The 22605-nt window shown below is 42.7% G+C and overlaps 1 protein-coding gene across 1 annotated transcript in view; it reads right to left on the bottom strand.

The window, feature by feature from the left end:
• Positions 1 to 1988: 1988 nt before the first annotated feature.
• Positions 1989 to 22605, bottom strand: part of GRTP1 (growth hormone regulated TBC protein 1) — a 125420-nt gene continuing 104803 nt past the window's right edge. Inside the window, exons 6-8 of the mRNA XM_007942407.1 lie at positions 19318 to 19490; positions 19026 to 19211; positions 1989 to 2078 (exon numbers count right to left, since the gene is read on the bottom strand). Coding sequence (XP_007940598.1) covers positions 1989 to 2078; positions 19026 to 19211; positions 19318 to 19490 — 449 coding nt within the window. The remainder of the gene's footprint in view (positions 2079 to 19025; positions 19212 to 19317; positions 19491 to 22605) is intronic.

Raw genomic sequence — 22605 nt, 5'->3', positions numbered from 1 at the left:
CCCCAAGATCCTTTTCACCTCCCCAGACTGCAACTAACCCAGCTGCTGAGTTGTTTATTGCAGTCCACAGTTTTACTTTGTGGCAGTAAGCTTTGTCCAGGTTATAAATTGGGGTATTACCGCATTTTGGGCCTGACTCCAGTTTTATTAATGGATACACTTGTAGCATCTGCTCCACTCATTTTTCCCCAGCTAAAGGGAAGGCACCTTAGCATTGAAGTCTTGCCTGTCTCCTGTTAGAGGTGAGGCAAAGGGGCCAAGCAATTTACAGTGAGACAGGAAGTAGGTGGCAGAACCAGAATGCAGAACTTAGGACCCAACAGTCAGGGCTCTTGCAATCCCCAGGCTGCTGCAGTTGGATGAGTTAACTGTGGTTAAACCTTGCTTCCTTTTACTAAACTTTTTTTTCAAAAAAAGTTCAGAATGAATTTAGTATTGACCTCCTTCCCCCTTAACTTTTCCTCTTTGAGAGGAGGTTACACTTCTGTGAACACAGATCAAATTTAAGAAGCTTGTCAACCAAGGTTTGCAGGCAGAACTCTTAGAGAATGCTAACAACAACAACAGGAAATAAAGTAAAATGGGAAATGGGAAAATGGCATAATTTCCCACAACATTTTGGCAAACAACTGTTACGAGATTTTTCTGAAAAACCAAGGGGTGTTCACAAGTAACAAGATGGTTAAGCTGCTGAGTATGGAAGCTTGGGAACAGCCGTATTAAAGGCTCTTCTCCTACCTGTCCCAAACATGGCTCATCTTGCCCAAACTAAACCCAACGCATTGCTATTGTGTTGATTCCAACTCATAAGAGCCCCATAGGATAGAAAAAACTGTCCCATAGGGTTTCAAAGGCTATAATCTTTACAGAAGCAGACTGCCACATCTTTCTCCCACAGAGTAGCTGGGGCATTCAAACTACTGGTCTGGTTAGCAGCTAAGTGCTTAACACTGCTCCGCCAGGGCTGCTTATACCCAGCCCAGGCAATAAATTTCTTCATCTAGGTTGGGGGCACATCACTATTTCAGGCAGGGAGACTAACAAGTGAAAGGGACTCTCGGAGCCCATGCGGTGCCAGAAGAGTAAGTCCCGGCAGCGTGTATCATGGATCTTTAAACCAGATTCCTTCCTTGGCCAAGCCTCCCTTATCTCAAGCTGCTCTGGGAGTCTGATTAGCCTTAGCTTCAGGCAGCCATGTTAAACACCTCTCCCTCCTAGAACAGTCTCCTGAGATCTAGGTTGAAATGACTGGGCTGGAGCTTTCATGGCCCCGTATCAAACTTTCCATTCCTAAGACTTACATATCCCCCGTGCCCCGCCCCCCAAAAAAACCCACTGCATTGAGTCCATTCCCTATAGTGACCCCACTGGGTTTCCAAGGCTATAAATCTTTGCGGAAATAGATTGCCTCATCTTCCTTCTGCAGAGCAGCTGGTGGGTTTGAACTGCTGACCTTCTGATTAGCAGCCAAATGCCTTGCCCATTGCACCACCAGAGCTCCTGTCTGGTTTATTCTTTATGTAACACAATCTTTTAAAAGTAATTTTTACAAATTACATTTTTACAGCAAAATTACTGGCTACATGTATAACCCTCTGCCACAGAAAAAGGAACAGAGTATTGACTGGCAATAACACAATAGTGACAGTTCATTATTTTGATTTTAATTTTAAATCTGATAATCACAAACTCACAGGTGTTGACATATTTTATTAAATATAAATGTGCATATCTCATATATTATTGTCTCAGGTAAAAATATTTTTTTGTTTAGAAATTCATGACATCATAGCTCATAACCTAAGAGTTGTAGAATTAAATGATTTGAAATTGCTTTTTTAAAAAAAAAAAAACTGAAGTGTAGTGACAGTGAGTATTTACAACACTAAAAAGGAAAGCTGTAAAAATTGGTCAAGTGTCAACTCTGGAAATGATGATTCATGTCAGTGCAAAGAGTGGAGGAATGTGCAGTTGAGGAGACCGCCAGCTCATCCCTGAGTGAGTAACTTGGCTCTGCAGCTCTCTCGAAGCTTCGTGATGGTTGTCATGGACAAGCTTCCAGGTTCTGAAAATATTTTCTGCAAGAGAGGAATGGAATTAGTTTAGAAATAAATTCAACACTTTACCTCACTTGGCTCCTATTAAAGGCTAAACTGCAGTGGATGGACACAGGACATGCCTCATGTAAAGTGGGAGGGAGAAGGAGCCCACACTGGTTTGCATTCATGAAACTCCCAGAGCTGGGCAGGCAGCCACCATCACTTTGTTACCATCACATCTCTATCTGGGGAACTTAGTACCACAAGTCTGCCTGCTCAATCAATGTAAAATGAATAGTCAACTTAATGAACAAAAGGTAATTTTTTTCCTTTTTTTAAATGAAAGAGTAATATAGTAACAAATAACCCAATTCTTAGATGCTATACAAAAATACAACTACCAATTTTTCCTACAAAGCCAATTAACGGGAGGGAAGCCAGCAAACACAGAAATCCACCAGTAACCTAACCTTAATATTATGTCATTGGTTTCAAGGAAGGAACTCTGGTGGCACACTGGTTAAGTGCTTGGCTGCTATCCTAAAAGTTGGTGGTTCTTAACCCACCAGCCGCTCTGCAGGAGAAAGGTGTGGCAGTCAGCTCCGGTGAAGATTTATAGCCTTGGAAACTATGGGACACTTCTACTCTGTCCTAAACCAAGAAACCAAACTCACTGTCGGCCAGTCGGATCTGACTCAGCGATCCCTCCTTGGTTTTCTTAGGCGGTATCACTACAGAAGTAGATTCCCCAACCTTCCTTCAGAGGAGTAGCTGGTGAGTTTGAACCACCAGCCTTCTGGGTAGCAGTCAAATGCCTTAGGCACTATGCCACCAGAGTTCCCTACTCTGTCCTATAGGGTTGCTATGTGTTGGAATCGATTTGATAGGAATGGGTTTGGGGTTTTTGGTAGTTTCAAGGCCCAATTTAGCCAGCAGAAGCCATATTGAATGCTGGCATGAGCATCATTTTGCCTCCCCACCTGATAGCCATGGTGACAAGCACTGCAGAAGGAAAGGGCTTAGACACTGCATGACTACATCATCAGTTCTTGAATAATTTAGAGTTGTTAAGAAGTCAGAAACATTTAAAGACACCTTACATTTGCATAGTACTTGGCTATTTTAAAGTGCTTTCTACCCACTTGAGAAAGACATTGCCATTAACAGATGAAGAAAATAGTACTAAGGAGAGGGGAGGGAGTAAAGTGGATGGAACTATGAATGTACATGTATCCATCCCAACTCAGAGACATTAGTTATTTATTTTCTTTTTTACTTTTTATTGTGATTTGGGTGAATGGTTTACAGAGCAAATTGATTTTCCACTCAACAATTCATACATATTTTGCTTCTTGACACGGATTGCAGTCCCCATGATGTTACAGCACTCTTCCCACTTCCCTGTGTTTCCCGCTTCCATTTGCCCTTCTAACCTATCCCTTCCTACCTTCTGAGTTTTATACCTGGGCAACTGGTGCCTTTTGATCTTGTATGGTTGATTTTTCTAAGGCATGTGTACCTCCCTGGTGTTATCATTCACCTTATAGGTCTGTCGTTTGGGTGAAAGTTAAGGGAATGAGGTACACTATTAATTGCAAAAACAGCACTCCAATACAAAGTAGCATGTACAAAACAAACACTGACCCTGGGACAGAAATGAAGTGGTTATCATTGCTATTTGCAAAACCAAGACAAGAGTGTTTAAAACTAAAAGCAACTCTGAGGTTGAGAGGCAAGAGCTAAACCAATGAGGACAGCGTAGTCGTAGGTGGAGTGTCTGTCAGCTCATAAGGCCCCCTGCTGGGGAAGTGCCAATTCTGTGTTTCTGCCATGGTTAATGGAACAAGACAGACCCTTGTGTCAAACAGAGTCTCCCTCCTGGGATTTTTGGCACAGGGACTGATTCCAAGCACATGGCTAGAATAGATATGTAAGCTTTCTGGCCACCATGTATTGCCTGTTTGAAGAGCAAATAGCATAGAAAAGCTCAGGTACACGGTGAGAGAAAAGTGCCGTAGATGTGCAGGGATGGGTGAAGCAGTGAGTGGTGAGAGGCAGGCTTGGAACGCAGCAGCTGCCTCTGACTGCTTTCCCCTGCCCAGCTTCAGTCCTGGAGATTCACATTCCTATATTCTTAAGGTTGTTGTTAGGTGCTGTCGAGTTGTCTCCGACTCCTAGCAACCCTATGGACAGCAGAATGAAACATGCCTGGTCCTGTGCCAGCCTCACGATCCTTGCTATACCGGAGCCCATCGTTGCAGCCACTGTGTCAATCCATCTCACTGAGGGCCTTCTTCTTTTTCACTGACCCTCCATTTTACCAAGCCTGATATCCTTCTTCAGGGAAGGTCCCTTCTGACAACATGACCTAAGTAGGTGAGAAGAAGTCTGGCCATTCTCACTTCCAGGGAGCATTCCAGCTGCACTTCTTCCAGGACAGATTCGTCAGTTCTTCTGGCAGTCCATGGTACCTTCAATATTCTTTGCCAACACCACAACTCAAAAGCATCAACTTCTTGGTCTTCCTTATTCATTGTCCAGCTTTCACATGCATATGAGGCAATTGAAAACATGATGCCTTGGGTTAGAATTCTTAAGGTAAAGGCCCCTTTATTATGCTTAAACTGGTCTGAGTTGGTTTCTGTTACTTTCAATCCGAATCAAAACTAATACATGAGGTATTTACTAATACATTTAAATCTCTACCCATGAACACAGACATACAATTTTCACCAATATTTTTCTTAGGTTTTTATGGGAAGACCAACATCTAGATCCCCAAACCTTCAAGTATAACACAGCAAGGGAAAAAGGAAGTCATTCAGATTCTCTTGAAAAAATAGTATTAACCAAAATAAATAAGTAAGAGAGAAAAAAATGAAAAGGTAAGAATTTAATGTTTTCCAGTAAGTATCAAGAGGCTGGAACGGAGCAGGGGGAAGCAGTCAGAGGTGGCTGGCTCTCACCACCGCTGAACTCATCCCTGCACACCTACGGCCCTTTTCTCTCACTCTGCACTTGGTTTTTTCCTACAATACTTGCTTTTCAAATAACAAGCAATATATGGTGGCCCAGGAGGCTTATTGATCACAACTTAGGAATTATAACATGCACACTGATCAAAATGAATTACTAATCTTCACCACATCAACTGACAATTCACCTGTTGGCCAATTAGCTGAATCCAGCTGAACCCCGGCTGAGACTGTACTCTGGACTCTGGCAGCTCTCAGATGACACAGTGAGGTAGGTCTTTATATTAATTTAACTCTGCTGCTTATTGCACAAAAGTCTGGCTGTTGATCTTTCAAGGAAATGTGGTTTTGAGAATCTTACCTTCAACACATGGCCATGATGACCTTGGGAAACGCTGCCCTGGGGAATACTACTACTTGGCTGGGCTCTTTTCCCTTTTTTCACTTTGTGTGTGTGTGTGTGTGTGTGTGTGAGAGAGAGAGAGAGAGAGAGAGTTTTACTTTAAAAGTCTAAGCCTAAAGATAAATTCTTTATATTTGATAAAAACCAAGTTTTTAGGTAGCTGTAGCCAAGGCTATCCCTGCCTTGAAAGCAAAAACAAAAGAAGGAAGGTTGGGCAATCCTACTTCTGTAGTGATACTGCCTGGGAAACCCAAGGAGGGGTCGCTATGAGTCTGGTCCGACTCGATGGCACATAACAAAAACAACAGCTTGTTATGAATTGAATTATATTCCACCACCCCCAAATATGTGTTGTAAATCCTAACCCCATACCTGTGGTTATAATCCCACTTGGGAATGGATTTTCTTTGTTATGTTAATGAGGCAGCATTAGTGTTTTAAATCAATCTCTTTGGAAATATAAACAAGCACATTAAGCAAGCAAGTTGAGGGGAAGATAAATGCCATGTGATCACCAAGGCAGAGGCGTAACTACGGAAAATAGAGCCTATGTGTGTCCCTGCCCAGTCATCTGATACCCACCTTATAGATAACTTTACCATAATATCAGCTCAAAAGTACAAGCTTGTCAATTGGTTACTTAACACATTATGGCACTACATGAAAATTACAACCGCACTTTCCTTGCTTGCACTGATGAAAATGGGTCTGTGATGTCCTCAAAGTTATTTTTTTCAGTTTCTTCACTTTCTACACTCAGCAAAGAGAGAGATAACATAGTTGGCCTTGACCCATGGAGGTGCTCAAATATGAAAGTATTAGTTTTAACTTGTTGAATGGCCTCTCACAGCTGGTCTGGAAACTAGGATGGTTACTAGAAACTGCTCAGGGGTGCCCAGCTTCAAGTGGCACCCAGGGCATGTGCCATAACTTAGGGACACCTCTATGCCAAGGAATCTAGGAACAGAGCTGAAGAGAGACAAGGACCTTCCTCCACAGATGACACAAAGAGCCTTCCCCAAGAGCAGGCATCCTGAATTCAGACTTTGAGCCTTTATCCTAAACTGTGAGAAAATAAATTTCTGTTTGTTAAAGCCACCCACTTTTAACTTTTATATTATAGCAGCACTAGATAACTAAGCCATGGCTGCATTTAACATTCTGGCAAAGAACTAATTCTAGGAAAATAAAAACCCATTCCCCAAATGCCTTTATCTTAGAAATTCCTGCTCAACTCCACACTTCTGCATGACTAAGAGAAAAGAGTGGCAGAGAGATGGCAGAGTGGAACTTCTATGGGGCTCTCCTCCACATTGTTACCCCAGCAATTACCTACCTACCTATCACTTGACTGCTCACCAGAAGGCTGGCGGTTCAAACCCACCAGCCACTCCTCGGAAGGAAGGTTGGGCAATCCTACTTCCATAGTGACACTGCCTCAGAAACCCAAGGAGGGGTCGCTATGAGTCGGGGCCGACTCGATGGCAAACAACAACAACAATCTATGTATCACCTTGATTTACTCTAGGAGGCTACAGACTTAATTCAGCCACCTGGAAGCCTAAATTAACCCAGGACATTTATGTAAGGCCTCTTGAGAACCTGGCACCTGGAATGAGGTCCTCCAAAGAGTAATTTTTACTGGCATTGTGGTTTGCAGCACATTAGGGGCTCTGGTAGCATAGTGCCTAAGGCATCTGATTGCTCACCAGAAGGCTAGCAGTTCAAACCCACCAGCCACTCCTTGGAAGGAAGGTTGGGAAATCTACTTCCATAGTGATACTGCCTCAGAAACCCAAGGAAGGGTCACTATGAGTCGGATTCAACTCAACGGCACATAACAACAACAACAGTTTATACCTTCACAGATTTTTTTTTAGTAACTTATTTTTGTTCTTGCTGTTGAGAATATACATAGCAGAACATACACCAATTCAACAATTTCTACATGTTCACAGATACTATGTTTATATATTGTACTATGTTTATATATTGTTGTTATGTGCTGTTGAGTTGTCTCTGACTCATAGCGATCCCTCCTTGGGTTTCTGAGGCGATATTGAATAGGACCAAATGCAGGTCCCTGCCTGGTGTGCAGTCAGGCCAGGACAGTTTACACACAGGGTGATTAAGAGGAGAGAAAATTATTTATTGCAAAGTAGCAATACAAGGAGTAGGGGTACCTCCATACCCAGATCTGACTCCCCGAAACTCCATCAAATTACAGTTTTGCAGGTTTCAGAAGGGAGGGTTATGCATATTCATAAAAATGTCAGGAATTTTGGCATGAGATGGTTGACAACTGGCTGAAATTTCCTTCACCTTGGTTTAAAGGTACAGTAGCAATTAGAGTCAGTGTGCCTGTGTAACGATGAGCCACACCGGCTTCCTGTCATCAGCTGATCAGGGCTTAGGGAGTGGGAGAGTGTTAGTTCCTAGCAACTTCGTTCCTCTCTGCCCCACTGCACATGTCCCAGGCCAGAGTTAATTTTTAAGTTGTTTTCTAAGACACATTAACACATGTATCACCTGTGCCTAAGGATATAGCAGGAAGGAATGTTTTTTTCCATTCAGTTCTTATTGTATTTACTCATCTTTCTCCAACCAGAGTCCTATATGTTTACTCATCTATCTCCAACTGGGGTCTCAGGATGGAGAAATAGTTGAGGGTAATTAAGTTTACTTATCTATTCCCATCCAGGGTGCTATCTGTTCTAATTATCTGCCTTAACCAGGGTGGGGAAAATAGTTTTGACTTTACTCGGTTTCAGTATCATTACGGAAGTAGATTGCCCAACCTTCCTTCCAAGGAGTGGCTGGTGGGTTTGAACTGCCAATCTTCTGGTTAGCAGTCAAGTGCCTTAGGCACTATGCCACCAGAGCTCCTGTTTACATATTAGACAAACACAATTTGTGGGTCTATGTCAGTCATTCTTTATTGTTGGGATAGTCAGTTCTGAAAGTCTGAAGAATTTGCTAAGATTTTTTTTTTCCCCTCTCAAGGTCTGAAGTCTTGACTTAGGCAAAAACATCCTGAATGGGCTGTTACTGCTTCCCCTAAAAGCTCCACTAGCAGGAGGGGTCCTGAGGCAGCAGCACAGGCTTGCCTCCAGCTCAAGGCCAGAGTGGTACCTCTGTTTGCTCCATGGAGAACTCTGATCTGAGCTCCACTCTCGGGAGAGTACAGAAGTAGGAGTGACCAGACTGGTAAAATTCCTGGACAGTCTTACTCTTCCCACAGAGACTCAAATATGAATATTTCTGCTTCTCCTTTTATCTTTTACCCTCAGGTGGCAGGTTGGGAAAGCAGGTGTTTAGATATTCTACTAACCTTTCTAAAAAATCATGATTTTTCAGGATAAGATAGTTTGAAAGAGAATATGCAATATAATTTCACATTCAGCAATAGATATTAAAAAACTAATAATTACCAAAAAGATTAAAAAAAAAAAAAAAAAAGAAAGTACTACAAATTTTTTTCATTAATAGGGATATACAAGGCATATGTACATTCCAGCCAAGAATATACTGGAAGGGGTCAGAAGGTAATTCCTTGTTGAAGGAAAAACTGTTTCCAAATTGGGGATGGGCTAGAGGATGTAGAAATTCAAGTTTTATCAAAAAGGAATGTTTTTGAAGAAAACACACGGACGCATCTATTTAGAAAAACACACTCACACATAGTGCTACATTTGATTTCAGACCTCAGTGACCACCCACCCCAGCCCAGAAGGACCTCCCCAACATAAGCAGAAGATTTCAGAGAAGAAATACCAGTGACTCCTGAAATGAGGATGGTTGACCTCACACATTTTTTTAAAAAAAAGGCAAAGTAAACCACACTGTTATACCATTTCCCCTTACCAGATGGGCAAAAATAACAGTAGTCTAACACTGTGTCACCAGCCACTCCTCGGAAGGAAGGCTGGGCAAGCTACTTCCGCAGTGATCCTGCCTCGGAAACCCAAGGAGCGGTCGCTATGAGTCAGGTCTGACTCGATGGCACATAACAACAACAACACTGTGTTGATTTAGGGTACAGGAAAACAGGTGATCTTATATACCGCGGATGGGAGTGTAATCTGATACCAACTCCGTGGAGGGCAACTTATCATATTCCTCTTCTGGAAATTTCTCCCAGAGACCTAATCACATATGTGCCAAATGATGGGTGTGCAATGTTATATGCTATGGCAGTATTTGTAAAAGCACAAGACTGGAAACAAATATCCATCAATATAGTACAGGAAAAAACAATTATGGTACATCCATATTACATGGATGTCTGCAGTCAAAGCCCAAGGAGGACTCTCCCTGCATTCTGATAATGGAATCATACCAACAAATAGCTGACTGATATATACTAAACAAATACAGTATGCTATATATAATTTATGTAAAAAAGGAACCAAAGACCACATACCATTTTGTACTTTTAAATTTTGAATCATTACTGACATTATGAACAAACAGATAAATATATGGACATATATAAATAAATACATGAAGTAAATATCTTGAGATTCTGAAATAATGGGCTCTAAATCCTAGAATTAAATCAGGTAACATTTTGTCCAATTTTTGTTCTTTTAGTTTTGACTCTTTACCTGTCATTGTGTCCTATGGCAGTTCTGAAGCCAAAGGGCTCTTCATTAATAGATTCAATAAACTGTAAGAAATCAGATTTGAGAAGCAGACACAAGCAGAGAGTTGGAATTATTTCTAGTAGGAGAGAAATTACTTCATTTCTCTCCTACTATGCTGGCAGGGAGGGAAGGAAAGCTGAAAGGGAGATCAGACCAACAGACCAGACAGTGCGTCCAGATCTGAGTGTGCAGCTGGGGTCACATCAACTGCCACAAGAGACAGGCAATGGGACCTGACAGGAGACAGAACATTTTTATTAAATTAGGGGCTGGTTGTCATATCTTTTATGATTATACAGTTATTATTTAGAAATTCATGGTTATTAATTAGGCCAAGTATAAAAGAAATTTCATTTCATAAAGGTTGGGTGAACCACTGTAACTATTGCCCCGAGATCCTCAGCCTACATGACCATGAGATGAAAAAAACTAGATGGTGCTTGGCTACCACTGTCAGCCACTCGAAGGGGGATCAGTGCAGGAGATCCTGGATAGAGAGGGAGAACAATGTGGAACAAAACACAAAATCATCAAAAAAAAAAAAAAAAGAAAAGAAAAAAGACAAGACCAGGTTTGCTGGTCTGACAGAGCCTGGTGAGACTAGCCTTTATATATGGAATTGAACTCACTCCTATGGCTTCCAGCCAAACAACAGATACACTTATGGGGTAACCATTTACATCAGTCAGATACACTCCTTAAAACAGTCAATTATAGGAGAATAAAAGGGCAGTGTTTGTGTAGGGAGGCAGCTCAGGGGCAGGAGTGGATGGGAGGGAAGCACACAGGGAAGAGGTAACTACGGGGAGGAAGTGGGAAGAGAGTGTTACACTGTGGGAATTGCAGTCAATGTCATGAGGCAAAATGTGTATGAACTTCTGTATGGAAAATGAATTTGCTCTGTAAACTTTCACCCAAATCACAATAAAAAGCCAAAAAACCAAACTCACTACCATCGAGTTGAATCCAACTCATAGTGACTCCTCCTTGGGTTTCTGAGGCAGTATCTCTATGGAAGTAGACTGGCCAGTCTTCCTTCTGAGGAGTGGCTGGTGGGTTTGAACCAGCAGCCTTTTGGTTAGCAGTCAAACACAGCAAAATTTTTAAAAAAGAAAAAAGAACGATTGTCCTGAGATAATCTTTAAATCTTAAACCAGACATAGCCCTTAAAAGGCTTAAAACCAGAGTGTAGCTTAACTAGTAAAAAATGCCTTGAGCATTATGTTCTTTTAAGAACTATCTATATGAGATTAGATAGACAATAGAAACTCAAAAGATTAGACTGGAACTTTAGGGGGCAGTGAGTTTATGTTAATGGGGGAGGAACAACTCAGGAAAGAGGGTAAAAATGGTTGCACAACTTAAAGAATGTAATCAATATCATTTAACTGTACAGGTAGAAATTGCTGAAAAGGTGCATGCTTCACTGTGTATATTTTCAACAAGAAAATAAATTATACGTAAAAAATGTAAATTTCACTTTAGAAATTTATTCGGTAGAGTCATAACACACAGCACCTAAATGTTACCTTTGAGCTTTTACATAGTAACATGCATGTTCCTGAAAAGTGGTAAATTATTCAAATTTAGGACTTCAGAGTGCTGAACTATCATTTTCCCTTGTTACACTTTGCTCTAATAAAATAATTTATTCTCCATGAACTTCTAGATATTCTTGCATAGAATTTCAAGAGGTCTGATACATGAACTGCAAGTGTTCTGTGTTTTAATACAGACATACACACACAATCTGGAGAGATCACTGAGAAAAGAAGATTCAACATATGAGAGCCATTTCATAGCCAACAGTCCCGGAGTGGCTAAAACTATTCTGTGAAATGAGGTGCAGGTGTTTTTTCACACATAAGCATTTTCATTTCAATGTAGGTAGAGTGGCTAGATCCTCTCAGCTTCCTTTGTCATCACTAAGTTCTCTCTGCTTCCCTCAAACTTGCCAATCTTGTGTTGACAGGGCCAAGAGTGTCTTTAGGCCTGCTTGAAATGTCCTAAAGGGCAAAGCCACCACCTTGAATGGCAGGAAGCCCAAGCCCAAAGCAACCCAGGCCCAGAGCAGCCCATTCCTCCTTGAATATCTCACTGGGCAAGGAGGCTCAGCTTCTACTGAGTCCAAAGCAACCCAGGCCCAGAGCAGCCCATTCCTCCTTGAATATCTCACTGGGCAAGGAGGCTCAGCTTCTACTGAGTGGAATAAAAGTGCCTTTGTGAGTCTTTGCTCCCAGATCCTTATTTTATCCCTTGTGGCCTTATACAACCTTGAGCTTAAATATATAAAAACTGCTGCCTTGTCTGTTTCAGTCTTTTCCAGGTTTCTACAATTACTCTTGACAAGTTATGGTTTTGAGGCTGTGGGGTGTACAATTAACTTTACTCAAAGAATTTGGTCTTTGTCCCCAGCTTCTGCAAGATATTCTCAAAACTCTTGGGATTCATCCAGTGACTGGAGTCTGTTATTCATGGAGGGGCTCCAGATCACACCTTGACAGGTTATGTTAATGAGGTGACTCAAGTTGGGTGGGGAGTGGCCATACCAGAAAGATTCAAGGGGGAGAGGGAGGCAGGATGTTATGTTAAACCACACTGACAATGGTTCCATCAGTCACACCTATGAACTGAAACCCCAATAAAAACTCTAGACTTTGAAGCCTTGATAAGCTTCCTGGAAGGTGATGTGCCCTCCTGTAGTTAGGTGCCGTCAAGTTGGCTCCGACTCACAGCAACTCCATGTGCAACAGAATCAAACAATGCCCAGTCCTGTGCCATCCTTACAACCCTGCTACACTGGAGCCCATTGTTGCAGCAACTGTGTCAATCCAACTTGTTGAGGGTCTGCCCTTTTTCCACTTTACCAAGCATGATATCCTTCTCCAGGGAATGGTCCCTTCTGACAACATGATCAAAGGAGGTGAAAAGAAGTTTGGCCATTCTCACTTCCAAGGAGCATTCTGGCTACATTTCTTCCAGGACAGATTTTCTGGCAGTCCACAGTATTTTCAATATTCTTTGCCAATACCACAATTCAATGTCATCAATCTATGAGGCAACTGAAAATACCACGGCTTGGGTTAGGCACACCTTAGTCTTCAAAGTGATGTCTTTGCTTCTTAACATTTTACAGAGATCTTTTGCAGCAAATTTGCCCAATACCATATGACATCTGATGTCTTCATTGCTGCTTCCATGGGTGTTGATTGTGGTTCCAAATAAGATGAAATCCCTGACAACTTCATTGTTTTCCTCCATTTATCATGATGTTGCTTACTGGTCCGGTTGTGAGGATTTTTGTTTTCTTCCCATCGATGTGTAATCCATACTGAAGGCTGTAGTCTTTGATCTTTATCAGTAAGTGCTTCAAGTCATCTTCACTTTCAGCAAGCAAGGTTGTGCCATCTGCATATCACAGTTGTTACTGAGTCTTCCTCCAATCCTGATGTCTTCTTTTTCATATAGTCCAGTTTCTCAGATTATGTGCTCATCATAAAGATTGAATAAGAATGGTGAAAGGATAAACCCTAACATACTCTCTTCCTGATTTTAAATCATGCAGTATCCCCTTGTTCTGTTCAAAAGGTATTCTCTTGGTCTATGTACAGGTTCCTCATGAGCACATTTAAGTGCTCTGGAATTCCCATTCTTCTCAATGTTATCCATAATTTGTTAGGATCCATACAGCCAAATGCCTTTGTTTCGTCAATTAAACACAGGTCAACATCTTTCTAGTGCTCTTTGCTTTTACCAAGATCCATCTGACATCAGCAATGATATCCCCTTGTTCCACATACTCTTCTGAATCCTGCTTGAATTTCTGGGAAGTTCCCTATTAATATACTGCTGCAAATGTTTTTGAATTATCTTCAGCAAAATTTTACTTGCATGTGATAATAATCAGTAATTTCCACATTCACATTCTGTTGGATCACCTTTCTTGGGAATAGGCACAAATATCGATCTCTTCCAATCAGTCAGCGACTTACCCTATGACTCTTTATGCTGGTCCTGATTTATATCCTTTTTGCTGTAATTTCTCTGTAATTGTAAGCACAGTACTTTTCTGAGTTCTGTAAGTCATTCCAGTGAATTAATAAACCTGGAGGAATAATAGGAACCTCTGAATTTATAGCCAGCAGGTCAGAAGTCAGGGTGTCATGAGGCCCTAAGCTTGTAGCTGGCATCTGAAGCCTTGGGCAGATTTGGCAGTCTGGAGAACTGTGCTCTTTAACATGTGAGGTCTGCCCTCACTCCTGAGGAAGAACTGTATCTACAGTTGATGTCAGAGAGGATGTTTGGTGCCGACAGCAGAAGACCCACAGACAGACAGATGTCATACAAGCCCCTCACGATATCCTAGTGATCCTGTTTGAAATCATCAACTCGGTCAGGTCCTCTTCCAAGAATCACTGTTGTTGTGTGCTGTCAAGTTGATTCTGACTCATAGTAATTATATATGACAGAGTAGAACTGCCCCATAGGTTTCCAAGGCTGTGATCTTTATGGGAGCAGGTTGTGAGGTCTCCTGCAGAGCCACTGGGGGCTTCGAACTGCTGATCTTTTGATTACCAGCCAAGTGCTTAACCACTGTGCCACCAGGGTTCCTTCAACAGTCACAACAAGAATCAGACCCCACACTCTAACAGAGCAGCACCACTCCCTCTGTTGTTTCCAACGCTATACCTCTATGATGTTCTGATCATGCCATTCTAGTGAGCCATACAGAGCGCGTAACTAATGGCAAAAAGCCCCTAATTTTTATTTTTATTTTTTAACTTGTGCTTTTACCTGCCACATTATCTATACTTGAGCAGATAAGGAATCCAGGACTTACAGTTATCTCTATAAATTTTATCTTATTCAGTCCTTTCAGAGCTTGCAGTCCAATGAATTAGTTAATTTGGCCCTTCTAGTCATAGTCTTTTGTAACTCCCACCAAGTGACTGAGTTGGACTATGCAAATGATGTGCTCCTGGCCCACCAAGGGGATTGGATTACTTGCTAATAATGTAAACAAGGTACATAGTACCCTTTTGGAGGTGGGATCATGCAAATATGGAACCCTACTGAAGGGATTGGTCAGTTTTACCAACCCAACCCACTAGGCTTAAAATGAGCCACCCAGAGGTGGAAAGGAGAGACCTGACTACCACCAAGAAGAGGTGGGAGCAGTGCATGCCCTTTGGATCTAGGATCCCTGTGCTGGGAACCCCTAGAGCAGGAGACAGAGATCTGTAACACCAGAAATGGCATGAGACAGCAGCGAGAAGCAACAGCAGAGAACCAGGGGACAGGCAGGAGACGGTGCAGTGGGCTTCCCAGCCCATGGACTGAAAGAGGGACCCAGAGAGCTGAGCACAGCTGAAGGGGGGCTGTCTTGATCAAAGAACTGTATCTTGAGTCCTTCTTAATCCTGAACTGCCCTGTTACTTCCCTAATGAACCCTGTAATAATGAGCATTGTCTGTGCGTTTGGTGTGGCCACTGCAACAAATTTTCTAACCCAGCAGAGAAGAGAGCGTTATGGGAGAAATGGCTGGTGTCAGAATTGGTGAAAAAAAAAAAAAAGTTTGGAAAGAGGAGGTTGACCACCACCTCATAAGAATCCGCCTTAGGCTGCTGATTTGAGTCTCCTTTCCCTTTGTGAAGTTAGGAGCAGTCAGACACCTCTGCCATGCCATTTTTTTTACAGAGCTTGATTCTGACATGCTGTATATTTGCTCTCCTTTCCAGCTCCAAGCCATGTGAAATTTGATAAGTGAGCCTTTCCTAATGTTAAAAGTCTGTACCTTGGCCCCACTCCACCTGTTCCAGTTTCTTTTTTCAGTTCAGCTGTCTTTATTTAATTCCTGACATCTGCTCTAGTGAGGTCAAGTGCCTGCTGCACTTAACAATCTAGCATTTTCTGTGCACTCACTATAGCTAGAGACTCTACTAAACACTGATACAAATACTACCATTCAAAACTAAACTCTAGGATGTGCAAACTATTAATTATCCATGTAAGAAATGAGAAAACTGAGGCTAAAAGAGGTTATGAGACTTGCCAGCAGTCACGCGGCTAACTGGCAAGCTGATACTGCGTCCAGTGCTCACTCTCCTCCTTGTGCAATCAGAGACTCCTGTCGGGTCCGGACGAAGCACACTCCTGCCATTTGCTGCTTGAGTCTCCTCTATAACATTCTCATCAGGCTCTGATTGGCCATCAATCAGCCTCTGTTTAAAGATTTCCAAGGATGGAGAACTTCCCACCTTCCAGATGAATCATTCTGTCATTGGTGATTAGTTCTCATTTTACTTTACAACCTCCCCCAACAATGAATCATGATATAATTGTCATCTCACTACTTACAGATTTATTTTAGACATTTCTCATCATGATCACCTAATTATTAAAGCCACGGGCTGCAAAGTGTGACTTGGAACAAGTTCACCCGTCTTCCTTTCAAAGAAGGGCTATGCCACATTCTCATGGAACCGCAGGATCCCCTCCCAGCAAGGTGACAGGTGATCACTCAGCTTCTGTGTGAGGCCTGTGGAAGCAAGGAGCCCACCTCCTTGTAGTTTAGACCATAGGAATACAACTCTCATGTCGGTAGGGTTTTTTCTCACACTATGTCAACTTTCCTTTAACTTCCACACGCTTGTTCTAGTTTTACATTCCAGAGAATGTAAATGGAGAAAGTGAAATGACACTTCTCATATGCCATTTCTTCAGCTCTTTAAAGGGAGCTCAAGTCATGCATTCTCTGGCGAAGCATCCTTTATGAAGGAAGACAGTCCCAAGTACCAGAAAGCCTCCCCCTCACTACTCTAACAGCTTTCACTATTTCCCAACTTGAAGCTGCCCTTCCAGTTAAGGAGCTTCACTACCTCCATAGGAGTTTAAAAGAAATGCCTTTAGGTATCTACAAAAGCCAATGCTATCACTGCGGGAAAGTGGTTAAAGGGTACCTGGGATCTCTCTGTATCATTTCTGCTACCTCCTTTGAATCTGTAATTATTTCAAAATAAAAAAGATAAAACGACCTATGCGTTCCTGATTAAGATCCTTCCGGGTCAAATTCTGCCAAAGTTATTTCAACTTTGTACTTTGTGCATGGGTCCTCTTGCCCTCTCCCTCTCCCCACTATTCCATTTAAAACCTGCCCTTTATGGCCTAGCTTTGCTCACATAGGCTCCAGAGCCTTTTCCAGCTTCCCCTTTTTGGGGCTTACTGAATGCTGAGTCACTCAGCAACATTCTCTGAGCACCACTGAACAGGGAGGTCCCTACCCTCACTGGCCCTCCAGGCATGACAGGTAATAAATCACTAAACTAATATCCCCCCCCCCCACACACACACACACACTCTGCAGACTAGACCTGTGTTCTACAGGGTCTGCAAAGCTATGTGACCTTTCAGAAGCAGATTGCCAGGCCTGTCTTCTGTGGTACCAGTGGGTGGGTGGAACTGCCAACTTTTTGGCTAGTGGTCTAGCGCTTAACCATCTGAACCACCCAAGGACTCGACAAATAATAGACAAATGTGATTCTATTAGTGCTAAGAAGGAAATAAACTGAAGTCCAGAAGAGAAGGAAAGGGGGAACTAATTAAGACAGGGCAACCGGGAAAGTCCTCTCTGAGACCAAACTCCAGAGGCAGCAGTCACAGGAGTAGGTGGAGGAAGAGTTCTAGGGAGAGAGAACAGTAGGAACAAAGGTCCTGAGCCTCTACTCACACAGTATTGCTCACTCTCAGTTTCCTGTGAGAAACTGAATCTAGTCATTGAGTCGACTCTAACTCACTGAGACCCTGTGTGTGTCAGAGTAGAACTGTGCTCCATAGGGTTTCAATGGCTGTCCTTTTGGAAACAGATCACCAGGTCTTCCTTCCAAGGAGACCTGAACCTCCAACCTTTCAGTTAGCAGCCTAGTGTGTTACACGTTTGCACCACCCAGGGACTCCCATGAGAAACTAGAGCGTGGATAAATAAAAAACCCACAAGTTTCATTGAATCGAGAGCCTCAACTTCCTCCCCTCTACTCTAACCCTCTCTGCCTCCACCTCACCCTCTGGTGAATCATGAGCTGGCTCTGCAGGCATTCAGAGGCTACACTGCATTCGTGAGATGTGAGATAAGAGATGAATTATAACCAATCTGCCTCAGGGACAAGTTACTCTGTGGTTTGAGGTTCCAATGAGAGCAGCCACCACAATTCTAGCATGGCCTCAAAGGCTTGTCAACTGTTCCCAGGGCTCTGAGAAAACATGAAGCTGGGAAGGGTTAGAGCCCCTCCTAGAGTACAGCTTGAGATGGAAGGAGAACGGGGACGTGAACAGGCACAGGACAGCACGAGGAATCCAGTGTTCAGACAGAGAGGTCTAGAAGGAAATGCTGCTGAATAAGACAGGCCAAAACTAAACCAAACCCACTGCCGCCGGGTGGATTCCAACACAATGCAATTCTATAGACCAAAGGGGAACTGTCCCATAGTTTCCAAGGCTGTATCTTTACTGAAGCAGACTGCCTCATCTTCCTCCAGCAGAGCGGCTAGTGGATTTGAACTGCTGATCTTTGGTTAGTAGCCAAATACCTTAACCACTGTACCACAAGAGCTCCTTGAGCAAAATAGGCAGATGTGAAAAATCAGAACACCCCACCAATGAAGAAGCCAGCTACTAAATCTCTCAAGCCATGGTGACTTCCTGGCTGACTTTTCAGAAGTAGATCACCAAGTCTTTCTTCCTAGGCACGTGTAGGTGGACTCAAACCTCCAATCTTTTGGTTAGCAGCCACATGAATTAGCCATACGCACTACTCAGGGACCCCATCAAATACCTCAAATGCCAACCAAATATGAATGCAGTGGAGTGCAGCAAAACTCTCTCTAAGTCTTGTATGGCTTCTAAGCATATCAGATACTACAACCCTTACCCCACCCTTACTCAGGTTAGAAATAAAGCGGCCACTCACCTGCATAAACGTGTGACATTCTGTTACAAAGTTCCCTTTTGTAATCTGCTTAAACTTATCACAAATGTCTGCAAAACTGGTGGCTTCCAAAATAAAAGCCTGGTGTTGTTTAATTAAGGTTAAGGCCACCCGGAAGATAACTTTTGACCCTTCGTTGAATAAGCAATCCCAAATTCGAAGCACGGTCTGTAGAAAAAGGGATGTTAAATAGAAAAATCACTCACAATGCAGTTTGAGACTACCCCTGCAGTTTAAGTCCTACGAGAGTCTCAAGACATGTGTGCTCTCTTACCTCTATAGGCAGGATGTCAATGAACAAGCAAATAAACCAACGGGACACCACCAAGGTCCACAGGACACCGTGCCCCTCCATCAGGTCTGCCACCGCTGGAATCTTCATCCTCACAAGTTCACCAAGCACTTCCTGGTCCGTTTTCAGACCCAGCATTGCTGGGCTATAGTAGTCTTTTATAGAAGAAAAGAAAAGAAACGTAAAGTATATGGTGGTGGTGTTATGTGCCGTCAAGTCAGACCCAACTCATAGCAACCCCTCCTTGGGTTTCCGAGGCAGTATCACTATGGAAGTAGATTGCCCCATCTTCCTTCCGAGGAGTGGCTAGTGGGTTTGAACCTCCAGCCTTCTGGTTAGCAGTCAAATGCCTTAGGCACTCTGCTACCAGAGCTCCTCCAGTAAAGCATATACTCAAAAAAAAAAAAAAAAAAAAAGGCTCCTGCTGACAGCATTGTTCCCCTTTGTTGTTGTTGTTGTTATGTGCCGTTGAGTTGGCCCCAACTCAAAGCAACCCCTCCTTGGGTTTCCAAGGCAGTATCACTACGGAAGTAGATTGTCCAACCTTCCTTCTAAGGAGTGGCTGGTGGGTTTGAATCGCCAGCCTTCTGGTTAGCAGTCAAGTGCCTTAGGCACCACGCCACCAGAGCTCCTTGTTCCCCTTTAGGCCAGCTCAAACAAGACTATCCATGTGGGTTCCTTTTCAAAAGGGAAAGAGCAAAAGTAAAAGAAGATGCACAGGCAAGATCTCAAGCCCTGAAGAAGCAGTAACTTTCCTAGAGATGCAGAGCTAGGCCTTCCGGACATCCACCAGGGGGAGCTCTGGTGCTTTGTGTCCAGATGCCTGGCCTGGCTAAGGCTCCTGCTGGGCACCAATTAATATCTGCAGATGGCAGCTGCTTTTGCATTTCAACTGTAGGGTCAGTGCCAGCAGCAATGAGCAAACCAGACCTAATCTCAGTTGCTTACTTTAGCGGCTGTGTAACAGCGGCAGTTATATCACTTACAGGGAGAGCTGAGAGGAGGCGGCAGCACAGAGTCCTAAGGACTGGACAGAGGAGGACCGGGTGCAGTGACCTTTAGGGAACAGCTCTGTCTGTAGCAGCTTTTACTTGGGCTAGAAATGCAAGCTGAGTTTCTATCAGTGAGAAGCTACCAGGGGTCAGGGAGACTCATGAACCTTAGAGAGGACATGAGTTACCAGGGACAGGTGAATTCAGTTACTTTGTGTCCATCTAATGCCAGATAACTGAGCCTTTCAAAGTGGAGGTGATGTTATCTTCACATACAGATCATGAGGATATATCCTCAAAGAAATAATGAAACTTGCCAGAAGCAGTGGGGTTCAGGGTAGGTCTACTTGGCCTAGCTTGGGCATTCACACGCCGCACCTACATCCAGCCTTGGGCAGAGCAAACGGCACAAGCCATGGGGAAAGCCAAAGACTCAACATGTGGACCTAAAACATGGACCCCTTGAATCATTAGTGTTATTGAAAAACAAACAAACAAAAACCTACTTGGCCTAAACACAGAGACTTCTAATCATGTGGTTGGAGACGAAAATCCCTGCTATGGATAGAGGGTGATTGCGGGCTTCTGAGATGGCTGCAGCGGCATCTCCCCAATAGCTGGGAAGATGCTGAACCAGCAGGTGTGCTGACCTCCTCTTGCGCTCCTTGGGGTCATCTGATCTGATTCCCCCTCAAATGCAGGCTCTCCAGTAAGTAGCAGTTACCCAGTCCTCTCCTCTCCTTAGCATTCTGTGCCACAAGACAGCTCCATCCCTTAGTGTAAGTTAGTAACTGTGGCCCTTTCCCCCTCCATTCTCCTAGTCAGACTTTCTTCAGGGCTCTTTCCTCTTTTTTTTTTACCTTCATTACATTTTTTACTTCTATTTTTCCTTAGTTTTTTTTTTTTTGTTGTTGTTGTTGTTGTTATAAAGATGCTTAAAATAAATTTGAACATTATCGATGTGTATAAAGTTTAAGGAATGAAAAATCACACCCCCCCGTACCATCACCTAGAGATAATCAGTTCAACAGTTTAGTATGTCTTCTATTCTTTTTATATATCTATACGAACACACAAGAAGCTCTGCCAACACAGTGCTTAAGGCATTTGACTGCTAACCAGAAGGTTGGCGATTCAAACTCACCAGCAGCTCTGTGGTAGATAAATCCATAAAGATTTACCAACTCGGAAACCCAAAGGGGGTTGCTATCAAAGTGAGTTTGGTTTTTCTATATAAACACACATACACATTTTAATTTATTTTACAAACAAGATCAAATTACACCTTTTTCTGAAGTTTTTTGTTTTTCTCTTTACAAACTTCCCTAGACTACTTTTCATATCATCTCAAACAGATTTACAGTACTCTTTTTAATGGTGGCCACGCACTTTTCTGTATGGATGGACCATTGTTTACTTCACTGGTTCCCCATTGATGTACATTTAGGCTATTGCCAATTTTTTGTTTTAAGCAATGCCACAATAAAGAAACCTGTGCACACGTGTGTAGGATAAATTTCCACAAGTGGAGTTACTGGGTCAAGTACTCTACCCAATGGCAAAGGATATCATGAAATCCTGCCTGTTTTCGCCAACTTTGTGCAACATTCAGAAAATGGTTGAGGGGCAAGGAAACTTCATTATGTATACCAGAAAATTTAGGGGAATATATCAAACTCCTCAAGCACCACAAAATACAGAAAGGCAGAAGGCAATGCTATATGTCCTAATTTTTTTTTTTCCCATTTACCCACAATGAGAATTAATAGCTTAAATTGGAAAAAATATTTTTTTCCATTGTTAGTCCATGAGTCTATGAGAAACATCTCTAAGGCAGGTAGCACGGGGCCTGCCCCAACCTCTCAGCTTCTCCAGCTCCCCACTCTCAAAGGGCCTGGGGCGTTGGCAGCTAGAGGTCCTCCCACTGCTCTGCTCCAACACTCTGCCCCAAGTCCATCTGCTTCCAACAGCTTTTCTTTTCTAGCTTTCTTTTGAATGGACATTATATCTCACCAAGGAAGCTTTGGGTTTTCTACATAACTTTTTAGCTTGTTAATGTGAAGTACTACTACATTATACTATCTTAACTTACACTATAAAAAATTCAGTGAGGTGGCAAATTTAACAAAGGAAAAGAGGGAGAGAATACAAATAACACGAATAAGAAATGAAATGGGCGACATCACAACAGAACCAGCTGAAATAAAAAGGATAATATCAGGATACTATGAAGAACTGTATTCCAACAAATTTGAAAATCTGGAGGAAATGGACAGTT

The sequence above is a fragment of the Orycteropus afer genome, unplaced genomic scaffold (assembly GCF_000298275.1).
Source record: "Orycteropus afer afer isolate SDZICR_OR568_19922 unplaced genomic scaffold, OryAfe1.0 scaffold00089, whole genome shotgun sequence".
Taxonomy (NCBI): domain Eukaryota; kingdom Metazoa; phylum Chordata; class Mammalia; order Tubulidentata; family Orycteropodidae; genus Orycteropus; species Orycteropus afer.
This window is presented reverse-complemented; position numbering and strand designations above follow the sequence as displayed.